General features: G+C 31.9%; 1 protein-coding gene and 1 long non-coding RNA gene across 3 annotated transcripts; one reads left to right on the top strand and one right to left on the bottom strand.

Moving 5' to 3' along the window:
• Window positions 210-7,230, top strand: LOC109334433. Its single transcript, XR_002106098.1, has 3 exons — window positions 210-223; window positions 7,043-7,045; window positions 7,108-7,230. It is a non-coding gene; the product is annotated as an uncharacterized LOC109334433 (long non-coding RNA).
• Window positions 258-7,076, bottom strand: LOC109334430 (lipase-like). Of its 2 annotated transcripts, XM_019570214.1 has the most exons (12): window positions 6,938-7,076; window positions 6,651-6,720; window positions 5,248-5,327; window positions 4,641-4,706; window positions 4,448-4,495; window positions 4,280-4,347; window positions 3,478-3,550; window positions 3,236-3,397; window positions 1,509-1,703; window positions 938-1,026; window positions 481-724; window positions 258-442 (listed from the first exon to the last, which is right to left on the bottom strand). In XM_019570214.1, the coding sequence occupies exons 2-11, from the start codon at window positions 6,715-6,717 to the stop codon at window positions 499-501; spliced, it is 1,074 nt and encodes a 357-aa protein (XP_019425759.1). In that variant the 5' UTR covers window positions 6,718-6,720; window positions 6,938-7,076; the 3' UTR covers window positions 258-442; window positions 481-498. The 2 variants fall into 2 exon arrangements, with proteins under 2 accessions (XP_019425759.1, XP_019425758.1); XM_019570213.1 differs by having other exon boundaries at window positions 284-724.

The raw sequence follows: 14,032 nt of genomic DNA, 5'->3' as shown, positions 1-14,032 counted from the left end.
TAAATTAAAACAATTATGATAATCTTATAAGAGAAAAAATATATGCACACTAGTATACAAGTTTTATATGTATATTATCATTGACTCTTAAAAAAGTAATATAAATGAATTGTAGATGATATACTAACTATATATAAATCTTTACACTAATATCACACAAATATTTATTCAATCTTCTTATAAAACCACTAATTATTTTACAGTTTAAAAAATGGGAGAAAGAGTAAAACTAAACTTTGGAAACCACAAATGGGTTTCACTTAATAAAACAATATCAAGATTCAAGAATCATTTAATATATATACAAGAATGGACATATATACAAGACTAGAAGACTATATACATAAACTCCTTAATTAAGCCCTAGCCAATTTAAGTCATATTCTTCTGCTTTATGGCCAGTGCCTTTTTGCAGGACCATGAAGAATGAAGAATTCACATGCATACATCTTCCATAACTGACCTCTAGGACCTATCTCAAAATATATCTATGCCAATTCAATCAACACTAATGGGATTTTTCTGATTATCAAACTTTGTTGTGCTCATTTTGAGAAGAGGAGTTGCAGGATCTCTGGACAAGATTATGTTCCCTCTTGAATCTCTAGAGCTAAGATTCAGAACATGAGCATCCATAACAATTTTGCATGACATTGGTTCATCTGATCCAAGTCTAACACCATAATATTCTAAGTGGTCTGAGATGCTATTCCCACTCACTGACCTGTGCATAACATAACCAAATCATATTTCAGAAGCATAATTGAGAACACCCTCTTTTGGATCTTGTACATGACCACATCACTACATGGGTCCAAAAACACAAAACCAAGGATATAAATTTATATCATATAAGGAATCCCTAAAGTGACAATTCACAATTTTTTTGATCAAGTGACTGAAGTCGATGGCATTATGACAATACAGCTTGATTTACCTGCTGCAATCTGGATCCTCACCAGACCCATCACAAATCTTCTCAACACTGTATATGAGACTTCCCAATCCAATGTTATAAAGCCACACCTGCAGTCCATATCAGTTTCTCAGATACTAGAACAACAAGAAAATAAACAAAACAAGTGCATGAAAATAAGAATCTCTCTTCCATAACTGGGCATACAGAGGAGAGTTAGTGTCTCAAACAACTCAGACAAAGGACATTGGTAGCGAATTATAGTTGTCACTACAAATTAGCGCAAAACCATTATTTCTAATATTTTAAAATTTGCTTTGAAAGGAATATGCCTGCAACGGAAAAGATGAGATAGGCATTATGAATTCAGGGAAGACAAGTCATGATTTTTAGATGCAATATGAGAAATTAATATGGATGTGTGTAACATATTTCCAATTTTCAATACATAGAAAAAGTATTTAATCACACCATCAAAGGAGCTAGGGCAGATGGCATATAACATTCCACAAAGAAGTATGCAAACTTACTTCAATTTAAGGATAATTTAACAGGTCTAATATATTTTGTCACTTCATTATGCCATGTTTACCTCTCTTGGGAAGTGGCGGTATGTCTTCTGAGGCAAATAGGAATAGTATGGAGGCAAATGGGGAACAATATCATGGTCATGTGTGACCCGGATTGTATTCGGAACTCGTTTCGAATAGAGAGATGCAAAAGCAGAGTTACCAACACGAGGTTGTCCAAATGTCATAACCTGAACACTCTTTTCATGTTGATTTACCTATATGAAGCAAAATAAAAAAATTATCTATTTCATCCTTACAAAATAGGAAAATCACCAAATAAGAACTTATATAATGCTTTAGATGAAAAAAGCCAATTACACACCAAACTTTGACCTGTTGAAATAATGATTTAGATGAAGAAAGCCAATTACATAAAATATACAGTGATGAAACATTAACAACTATGGAACACATATAAAAGACAGTTAAAATTAGATACAGTTTTGTTCCAACCATTGAGATTGGGAATATCCTGAAACCATGATCCATAATAAGTTGTTTGGAAACAAATTGAACTACCCCAATTCTTGAATTACACTGAAACAATATGACAGTTAACCAATTTGATTAATTCAGTTCCACAAACACCTTGTCAATATCAGTCACTTCAATGATGGAAGAGGATAAATCTTTTCAATCAAATTCTACAGGGAGCTAGCTCCATGACATACAAGTCAAAGTCTATTACCAATAGCAACAAAATTAACCGTGTCCCACTAAATGATCCCACTGAGCTCTATGAAAAAGTGGGTTGCCCAGTGCACAAGGTTCCCACCTAGTGGGGTATGCGGAGGATAGATGTATACAACCTTAACCCAACAAATGGATAGACTATTTCCAATATTTGAACTCATGACCTCTTGTTCACAAGGCAAGCAACTTGATGTAGTCTGTAGCACTGTGGCTCCCCCTCGAGCTCTATGAAAACATAAAAAGAAAAAATAGAGCAAGGCTTCATGTAAGGTTTCTTACGTTTTTTAGGCTTCACCTACCCCTTAATCAAACTATTTTCCATGTTATCCCTTTTGACTAATGGGAGATTGCATTGGTGTTCTTCTCACATGACACAACTATTTTGGCTGAGGTTCCATCATTTTCTACTCAAAAAGTGCCATCATCAATTCATATTGTTAAATTAATGATTGATGATTAATGAAGTGCTCATTGGTTGAGTATAAGCCAAGATTCATTTCTAATGACTTGGACAATCCTCCCCCTGTGAGCTAGTTTTTGGGTAGGGTTAAGCATTACTATTTTAACATGGTATCAGAGTCAGTCCGGAAGTTGTACCACCCACAAACGTTTATTGCTCCCATGCTCCAAATGAGACATACATGGGCGTGAGGGGTGTGTTAAAGTAATGAAGTCCCAAACCAGTTGAGAACATGAACCAAGAGCCATTTATAGTGACTTGGACAATCCCCCCAATGAGATATCTTTTAAGTTGGGGTCAGACCCAATTATTATAACACATACAATAAAATATTTCAAAAAATAACATTAGCGATTGATTCCCTAATGCAACCCTCCTCTTTTACCCGGACTTTGGGACCAGCAAAATATATTTTTTTATTAAAAAAGGACAAACAAATAAACAGCTTCCAAAATACAACAGTGCCACAAGATATTCAATGCTGCTGCCCGAGGCAAAATATAAAACAATAGTTATGCAATGAAAACAAGGGAGCTTGCGAACACAAAAAACATGCATGTATAATGTGTCAAAGGACAGCGAAATTATAATTACTGTTAAATCTAGTGCGCAAAATGCAGCCATTGCCCCTCCCATTGAATGCCCAGTCACTATAATCTGAATATCTCCGTAAAACTTCTTTGCCCTTTCAACAGCATCTAAAATTGCAGGACGTATTGTTGTATTGTGGTATGCACTATAAAATCCACGGTGTACCTGGAGCAAATGATTATAATATATCAGAACTCATACTGATACAGGGTATACAGTAAGGCTGAATTTCTCACAGAACACACCATCGCGTCATCCATGCCTGGATAGTTTATATCATGTTGCTTCCAATATAAATCCTCGACCCAGTTCTGTAAGCTGTATATAGAAATCACAAAACAGCTCAGCATAAAATGGAAGTCTAAAAAATGACCCAAATAGTTCACAGACTAGAACTGTATTTCATTTATACAAGTATTTCAGAACAAAAATATATCTTTTCCTAGGAAAACAATGTGCTTTCTGGCTCTCTTGAAATAACATGCATATGAGAATATATACTCTCTTAACGAACAAAACAGTGAAATTTGCAAGGTCTTAAATGTGACGGGCCAAGCATGTTTTCTTCATATACAGGGAACTAATTATGCTGTCTCAAAGATCAATATATGAGAACAAAACTTCAAAATGTACAAGGTCTCAAACATGTCGAGCATATTGGATAGCTATCTACACTGTTAAACTAGAATTGCTGATCAATTTGGCGTCACATACATGGCATGCTCGGGTGCAAGTAAATCTGTAACGTGACATGTTGTGTAGCCATGTATGCTTAAATAAATCTATGATGCTGTTACAGCAATAATACATTGTATGCAAAGAAAATCAAATTAAGCACATTGTCTTAGCTTACAATTACATGTGCAGGCATGTGAATATCTGTTCATTGGAAATCCACATGCATAAATAAAATATATCCTTCTTATTTCTAGGCATCACATATAACACTGCAACCCAATAGATCCACATTCTGCAATAATAATGTGCCCATGGAATTTTGGGCCCAAAATCCACGAAAACTAAGTTTAAGCCAATAAGAAACTCCACCTGTGTTCATTAGTTCCTCTGAATGCAATGATGATGGCATGCGGATCCTCAGCCACCCCAACAAATGCCTAAAATAATTCATAAAACAAAGAGTGCATTAACACATTACAAGAGATTAACTAGTAAAAATATCAAGGAGTATTGTTTCAGTGATGGGAGTTCACCCACCTGTAAGCAATGCTCAACATCAACGACCAACTCTATAATTTCAAATCCCTGTTTCCATTTTAAAGATCATTAGAGAACTATTTTAAAAGAAGAGCCAGTAGTAGGATACTATAATGTAAATCATTCAAAGCTAAGTAATGATTTTAGTGAACTGAACATGTAAATTCAAAATTAATATTCACATTCTCAGCACCTTGGTCAAACCATCACACCTACAGCATGTCCAAGTAATAAGCTCTGTCAAATCTGACAAGTACACCTGCAAGGACCAAAACTACTTCAGTCATTTTATATAATTCAAATCGAACTCCTATACAGTTTACCTTGCACAAAGAGGGAATTGACCATTGCATGTAATACTCTAGATTCATTAGGCAAGTGAAATGACTTGAACTATAAGGTACTCTAATACACTTCAACAAATCCTAGTTTGACTTATTTTAGCTATAGCCTGATCTGTGAGAGGAGTCTCTCCATCAGGTCAACATGTGAGAAGGTCCCACAATTGTTAAATCATTTTAGTTGTTCAAAAGCAAAAATAAAGCCATTGACATCCTTTATAGTTAAAAGAAAGATGATATCTTTAAAAAATGGCCTGCTAGAAATAGCATCAAGAACTTATTTAGGATGAGAGAGAGAAATCAGATTAGACCCACTTAAACAAGTCCAAGTTGAAAGTTGAAGTTTTCATAAAAACCTGAATCAGCCCTTCATGATAAGATTAGAAAAAAATACTAAGCATAAAAAACGATAAGTCCTCTCCCTACAGGTTCATCACATAAAATCCCCATAGGACTCACCGAAGAAGCATATTGTACTAATATTGTAGCAAGTGTATGATTGTACTCAGGCAGTTTACTTTTGCGCCAAACCTTGAGTTCTGCAAATGGAGAATAATACATTATTGACATGAAAATGTCAATGGTTCACGGGACATATAAGTAAGTTTGGTACATATATAAAACATAATGGAATAAAAACTCCTATCATGTTCTTTGGCTCCACCCTTTTAGCATAAATAAAATGTCTCACTTTTTAACTCTCATATCTTGTTCTATTCTAAGAGGGTAGGTAAGCCTCGGCACAACATTAAGGTTGCTGCTTAGTGACCAAGAGGTATCAGGTTTAAATCTTGGAAACAACAACCTCTCTGCTTGTGGAGGTAAGGCCGTGTGCATCTATCCTCTCCATACCTCACAAGGTAAGACCCTCTCACGTTGAGCCACCCTTTATCTTGTTCTATTCTGTTTATATAAAATAATGCAAAAATAGAACAAAACCCATATATTCAAGCATATCTGCCAAACAGGTAAGCACTACCACAGTTTCTTTATATTTGTTCATCTATGCAGTAGATAAATGTGCATATGTGAGTGTTCATTGACTGTTCCAAAAAAAAACTGAAAAAAATAAAGAATGTAATATCTATGCACTGTGAAAGGAAAGTTGTATGCACAGTCAATAAATCATCCAACATTCATGTATATTACTTACATTTTTAAGAGTCAATGATGCATAAATATGAATGGTGGATGGTACGTTTTAAGTGTAAAAAACTCTTAGATTGTCGGTGCATACATTTTTTCCTCAAAAATGAAATGTCCTTTCTATTTTGAAATGCATCATGTATCAGATAAGACAATCCTTCCAAGTATGCATCTACTACTGATTTTCCTCTGAGTATATACCCCTATCTTCTTACTGTCTAATAAAATCTTCAATTCACCAACCAGACAAGATGAATAAAATATAAAGACCCCCATCATTGATGGTTATCAACAACAACAACAAAGCATTTTCGGTTCGGGTAATTGATCAAACAACAACATCATATCCTATAATAAAACATGTCTATAGACAAACAAATACAGTTAAATCCTTCCCGATGGTTTCACTTGTAGCTTTACATAGTCTCTCTACCTCTAACCATTGGGCTACCCACTCCATCTGGGCTACCCTTCTAACTCGGGCTTCTCTAAACATGCTCAAACCATGAAAAGTGATATTCTACCATCTTTTCTACAATAGGATACACCTTAACTTTCTTTCGAATACATTCATTCTTAATCTTTTATGTCTAGTGTGTCCAGTATTATATACACACGAAACTAAATAATCCAATAAATTCAAAAATAACAAGATAGAAACATGAGAGAAATAAAAATTGTATAGAAAAATGTTAATTAACAAGTTCCAATCATACCTCTACCATCTGAAAAGGCAAACAGGGATAAACATGTAACCAATATCAACCATCTAATTTTCCCCATACTCTGCAATTGAATTACAAAATAATCAGCAAACATCCAAAAGAAAATGAAAAAAAAAACACTTTGCCATAAGAAAACGTCAATTAATTCCACACAAAGAAGTGGGTTCTCTTGGAATTGAAAAAACGAACAAGTAAAAAAATTAGCGGCCATGTCCCAAACAACAGTAAAATTTAGGGGAAATTTGAGTTTAGTGATTGTATGCAGAAGGAGAACGTACAAAGACGCCGGAACGAGAATTTGGATCCTCGCCGGAAAGGGTTTCTCCGGTTAAAGGTTTTGTCCGGTAAAGGTTTTTTTCCGGTGAAGGGTTTTTCCGGCGAAGGGTGTGGAAAGGGAAGTCAAGGAGTCATAATGATGAAATTGGGAGGAGGGTGAAAATAAATACAGGTGAATACGACGTCACTTTGGTTGATTTCGTGGCGTAATAGATGTCGGCGAAAAACTGTTACTTTGTTATGCAGATAAGCATGGATGGATTGGCCATCGCAAATTGCATGCCATGTGTGTTGTTTTCTTCTATTATTATATCTTTTAATATTTTTTAGTTTTTCAACCCATTTTTTAGTTTATAATATAATTGTACCTTTAAATGATTGAATTACTTGTAATTTAGAAAAAAATCATATTTGTAGAGTGTTGTTGAATATTGAAGTTGTAAGATAGGGACATTAAATTTAGAGATGGCAAAACGGGTTGTCTTGCCCGTTTAGCCCGTGTCCACAAAAAACTCGAAAAATTTAAGCGGATGTAAGCATATTTATTTTTCCTTAATAGATAAATTTACATATTCTACCCGTTTTAAAACGGGCTAACAGGTAGTCTTGCGGGGCTATGAGTAAAATAAGTTACATATAGGCAAACATATCTCACAAAAGTAAAGACACTGCTAGAAGTAAAAATTAAGTCACCCCTAAAAGCATTGTCATGCTAAAGTTGAAAGGTCTCTCCTACTCATTTTGGCTTGTATGCTCAACAAATACCATTTGAACTATTGGTGTCCTCAATCTCAACTCTTTTCTCTTTAAATCTTTTTGTTTCTTACTCATCACTTTCTTCCTTTTGTTCATCCTACTGGCCGTTTTGATACGTTTTCAACTTGACTCCATTCCGAATCAAATCATGCGAGAAATGAGTGCCCTTTCATTAGGGGATAAAGGAAGGGATTTGATATTTTGGTATGGACATTGCAATTTTGCATACTACAAGTGCTAAAGTGCCTACCTTTGGGCTGTTTGGGCCGTTTGGACAACTTGTACCAAATAATGTTATGCCTGCCGAGCATAATGGCCTAATGGGAAAAATATGTATGCTCTGCCCCACATTTTTTGTAGAAAATATGGATGCTCATTTTGTTATCTCTAATTAAATTATATGTTTGTTTTTTTTGTATAAAATAGGGAATTATAAATTACTCCATGGTGGGTGGTTGCACCATGTTTTTCCTTTACAATAAGTATAGACATAAGATAGGGGCATTAGATTTTATGTTTTAGTGAAATTACACAAATTACTCAGTTCTTTTTAAAACCTACACAAATCACACTTGATTATATATGCATTACACTAACTACCCTTGTAAGATAGGTAAGTGTAATTTCTTAAATAAAAAATGATGACGAGTGTAATTAAGTCAAACAAAATATAGTATATCGTAAAGACAAGTCCAAATAGTATAGGAGTCGATGTTTATTAATTATTTTGATTAATTACAATATAGTAGGAGAGTAATTTAAACATTTCTTTAGACTTATTGATGCAGATTGTAACGAATAAAACATAATGAATATACATCAAATTTTATACCATATGGACTTGTTTCCACAATATACCATGTGGACTTGTTTCCACAATATACCATGTTTTGTTTGACTTAATTACATTTGTCACAATTTTTTGTTTAAGAAATTACACTTATCTCTCTTACAGGGCAGTCAATATAATGTATATATATATATATATAATTATGGGTGATTTGTGTAAGTTTTAAAAAGGTCTGTGTGGTTTATATATAGTTACACTAAAACTCATAGATGTTAGTGTAGTTCACTTATTATATGTTTTTGTTCTTGTAGAAAATAGAATATAGCAAGGAGGAAACAATGAATTACAAATTAGTGAATGGTGGTGGTTACACCATATTTTCTCTTTATAATAACTATAGATATAGATTATAATGACATCTTCTGAGTTTTAGTGAAATTAAGCAAATCACTCCTCCATATTTTACACCTACAAAAAATCCATAATTTATATACATTACATTGATTACCCATGCATGAGAAATACATGTATATTTTAAATAAAAAATTATGATAAGTGTAATTATGTTAAACAAAATATAATATATTATGAAAACAAGTCAAAATAGTACACGAGTCAATACATTTTCATTATTTTTTTTACAAAATGCATCAGTAATTCTAAGGATTTATTGTTCAAATTACTATTATACTATATTATAACGAACAAAAAATAATGAAAATGTATTGACTCCTATAATATTTGAACTTGTTTCAACAATATACCATGTTTTATTTAATTTAATTACATTTATCACTTTTTTGTTTTATCACACTTATTTCTCATGCATCGGTAGTGAACGTAATGTATGTATATAAATTAGGGGTGTTTTATATATGTAAAAAACAAAGACTTGATTTGTGTAATTTCATTGAAACTCATAGGGTGTCAGTGTAATTTAACTCTATCTTATATTAAAAAAAAAAGAAATTCACTTACTCTTAGTTTAAAAATTTTACTCCACATCTTAGCCATCAATTCTAGAGAAATCTAATAATTTGAAATATTGAGTATATTTAAACCATTAGATTTCCCTAAAATTGACAAAGACGTGTGAAGTAAATGAATTCACTCCCTTAAAAATAATAAGGTATTGATCTAGTAATATATATAAGGACGTGCTAGATCTCCAAACAACTAAAAGGTCAAGGATTTGATCCCTTTGAATGATAATTGTTGGGAGAGGCAACCCCACATACTGAAAGGTATTAGTTCATTACCTATACATTGAGGAGATACCATTGACAATCCAAAAAAAATTAAAAAAATTAATAATATCTATATAGTTTAAGAAATGATGATTAATTTTGATATAACTTAATTAAAATAATATGATCTAACATATATTTAAAATAAATTAAAAGGAAATAGAGATATGACTAGTGAAATAATGCTTAATAAATAAGCATATAATTAATAGGTCACACCAGATCATATTATTATACCAATTGAAAAATTAGTGGTTCATGTGTTCCATTCTAATTGACCAAGTACAAGTGGAAATTCGTCCTAACGTCAAATTATTATAAATTGATTAATGATGATTAAATGAAAAATTCGATTTTTATATAATTTTGTAATTGTAGTTGATGATAGTCGATTCTAAAGATGTCAAAATCATTGTCAATAATGAGGTAATTTATTTGAAGTGTTGGGAAATCATTTCCTATATTTATAATATTTAAATTCCTAATTTTGAAGTTAAGTAATGAATTACTTATATGTTAGAATTGATTAATTTGACAAAAAAACAATATTTAATGGTTACAAATGGTCATGTATGTTAGAGACTCTAAATAAAACAAAAGCTGCATAAAAATGAATAACACAAGTAAGCATAAGCTATATAAAAACTCTAGCAACTTATTTGTTCATTTAAGTCATCAATTATGTGATTATAAAGTTTGCCTAAATCCTTTATAGTGATTCACATGATGCTTTAAAGCCTAAACTTGAACATCTACATTCTACACTATCAAAAGTACATATATTGTTACTACACTTTATTAAATCACACCATTATTCATGTTTTGTCTTATAGAGAGAAAGTGGAGAGGTTGTGAGGTTTGAAGCGCTCTTGTGAACATGATTGAAGGGTTCATAGCGCACATGCGAAGTTTACTGTTGCAAAAGGTACCGATTATATTGAGTAAGATGTTTATGAGGAGACTGTTATTGACATACTCTAACACCCCATTTTTTTGAAATATAAAGCTTGACATTTTAGTGTGAAATTACATTAAAAGTTTAGTAATACTAAATTGGAGTTAGTTGAATATTAAAGAAAATTTTAAACCTTTTGAAAAGAAGTTCAACATAAGGGATGTTAAAATATTTCATTTGTCAAATGAGGCATTACGCCTGCCACTTGCACTTATATCATTATAATTCTCTTTTTAGCATATGAATTTCAATAATATTTGTCAAACACGAATTGACTTTGGATTGTAGCTTCCGTATTTGTGATATTGTGCCTAGTTTTTGCTCTTTAAATCTGCTGCTGAATATTGCTGTTACTGTTTATATAGCAGATAGCTATAATTTTGTTCTCTGTCTTTTTTTTGGGCTGATAACAAAAGTTATCTCGAGCTTTATTCAAAATAAAATACATAATTTGTTAAAAATGGTTTAAGACTCAAAATAAGAAACAAAATCATAATATATCACTTGCTAACAATGGTAAGATATTTGACCTACATTTTTCATAACAAATATCAACTATGTAGGTTTAGATAGATTATAACGTTAAAATGGAATCTAAGTAGCACAATACAACAAAAGATAATATGACCCTCCACATGTATAAACAAATACATACATTTATATCTAATATCAAACATATACAAATAATACATAAATTCATGTCATTTTCTATCATCAAAATCCCAATTAATTTTTTTTTGCAATGAATATAAATCCATAGCTTAATAATTCAATCCCTTACCTAAATACTCAATCAATAAAAAATTAACATATTTTAATATACGTGATTATCTTGGTAATAGATATTACTCACAAAATCAAACACTAACATTTGAGATTTTACAATTCACAATACACTAGCATGTTGATGAATAATTAGTGCCTATCGACCCACATTCTTATTTTTCTGATATATATCATTTTTGTGTTACATTATTTAAAGAAAAATAATTTAATATAAGAAATGTTACATAGAAACTTAATAGAGACCAAAGATGTAAGAAGATTAATCAAATATAGAATTGAAGAAGAAAAAATAAAAATAAGAAAATGCATGGAAGAATAATGATGTATTGTGAAAAAAGAATAAAATTAATATTTGGAAGTTTACGATGATTAGTATTGGAGGAGTTATAAAATGGTAATTTTGGAATGTGAAAAATTATGTCATACTAGTTATTTATAGTTTTGGCTTTATACAAACTACTTATAACCAATGTTATTAAAACCGGACCGGTCATCAAACCGGTGAGGGTACTGGTTTAGTGGTTCAACCAGTAGTTCAGTAATTAAACCGCATGAGATTAAACCAGTTAAACCGGACATACATGCTTATATATATATGTGTGTGTAAAGTGTAATCCTGTAACAAAAATTATCTAATATGTAGATACTCAAATTTATAATCCATATTTATAGTCAAAGTAAGAATTCTCATAGACAAACAACTTTAATAAATCCAAAGTCTAAATTACAAATACAAATAGTAATTCACAAGTATTTGTCTTACTTAACAAACTCGAAACATATGACGGAATTTCATAACTCAGTCTACAAAACATATTATATATTTAAAACTTTAACACCAAGGAGTCAAAGTTGTTTCATATTGAGTTTCCATTTCTTCACCATTTAAGTCCAAAGCTTGACTAATGTTGTCTTCAACTAGGTTCACATTCTCCACAGGGTTGAGTTGTGCATCATCATCATCTTCTAAATTTAATTGATCTACAACAATATCATTTTTTCATACATCAATTTTCATACAAGTTAACAATAAAACAAATTAGTTATTAGAACCAAAACTGATAATGCAATAAAAAACATTACATGTATGAAAAAAAATAAAAATGAAATAGTTATTAGTTGTGCATCATCATCATCTTCTAATTCTATGTGGTATGTGCCTATGTGGGGTTCTTTAAAATTACATGTATGAACCGGCCGGACAAGTATTTTCACATCTTCAATCCACTTATTTAATAAATGACCACGAACAAGATAAAAGTTTGGAGCTTTATCACCTGGATTCATGCTACAAATCGCATCAATCATGGGTTGATAGTATGCTGAGTTAACAGCATTGAATGGCACAGAAGCATCAATCATCCATTTTGATATGGCTAGGTCACATTTCTCAATCATTTCCTTAGTTTGCAATACACTTTTTAAAGTAGGTTGAGCACCAGAAGTTGTTCTAGGCATGAAGAAAGAGCCTATGCGACCTTTCCCATTTTGAGATGTAGATGTATGAGGTGTTTCATTGACTTCATCAGAAGGATTATTATCCTCATATTCCTCTTTTATTCTCCTTTTCTTATTCTTGATTTCATCAATTGATTTCTGTATTTGGTGTTGAATATATGCTGGCACTTTCTTGCACTTTTCAACTTGTCCTTTTATTCCGGCCAAATGAGCCTTAAACCGACTGATGCCACCCCCTTTAATCTATTGCATGCAAAAAGAAGAAAAAATTAGTAAGTAATTGACAAGGATCATCTAGATTAGTAAGAGGAAAAACAGTTAACAAGTATCCTGTTTCATGCAAAAAAGACACAATAGAATCGTTCTTCCATTTTCCGCAATCACTTGTTTGCAATGCGCCCAAGCTGGATCTGATTTCCCCCTATAACTACTTGTAGAAGTATTTTCTGTTGATGCTTCTTGTGATGTTGGTAATTCGGGTTCAGTAGATGCCATCTATTTCTATAACATGAGCAATTAAAAACAATTCCATTATAACTTGTGATGTGTCTATTGTTGAATATATGAATGTGTAATAATATAAGTAATACTCTTGATAAAGAGTGGCATGTAAGACATATATCATTTTCTAAATCTCATTTTCTATGCAGCAATATGCATGATGTATTTGGGTATTGTCAACAATCTATTTATCACATTAGTGCCCATAAAGAGAAACAACGTAACAACAAATGGAAATTAAAATTATTAACATATCTAACAAATCATAAATTCTCATGATGGAACTTTTTGTTAGAACCAACTATTTTAACTCTAGGAAATGAAATGGTGGGTGACTTTGATTTTTCTAATTTCAGGTATGTGCTGCAAAAGGTCCAAGACCAAGATACCCACGAGTTTGGAAGACCAATAAAAGAATTGGGACCATTTCCAAAGCTGCTAAGCTTGTTAAGTCTGTAAGTTCCTCCTTAATTCTTGTATTCATTTTGTCATTAATCTGGTAATTTAATCTCCAATTATGTTTTTTCATTGGATAATCACCATGGTGCCATTTTCACTTAATACAAAGACTTTTAGTTTTTTTATTTTTCCATTTCTGGAAAAC

Source organism: Lupinus angustifolius, chromosome LG19 (genome assembly GCF_001865875.1).
Source record: "Lupinus angustifolius cultivar Tanjil chromosome LG19, LupAngTanjil_v1.0, whole genome shotgun sequence".
NCBI classification, from domain to species: Eukaryota; Viridiplantae; Streptophyta; class Magnoliopsida; order Fabales; family Fabaceae; genus Lupinus; species Lupinus angustifolius.
Note: the sequence above shows the minus strand (reverse complement) of the source record. Positions and strands in the feature narration are given on the sequence as shown.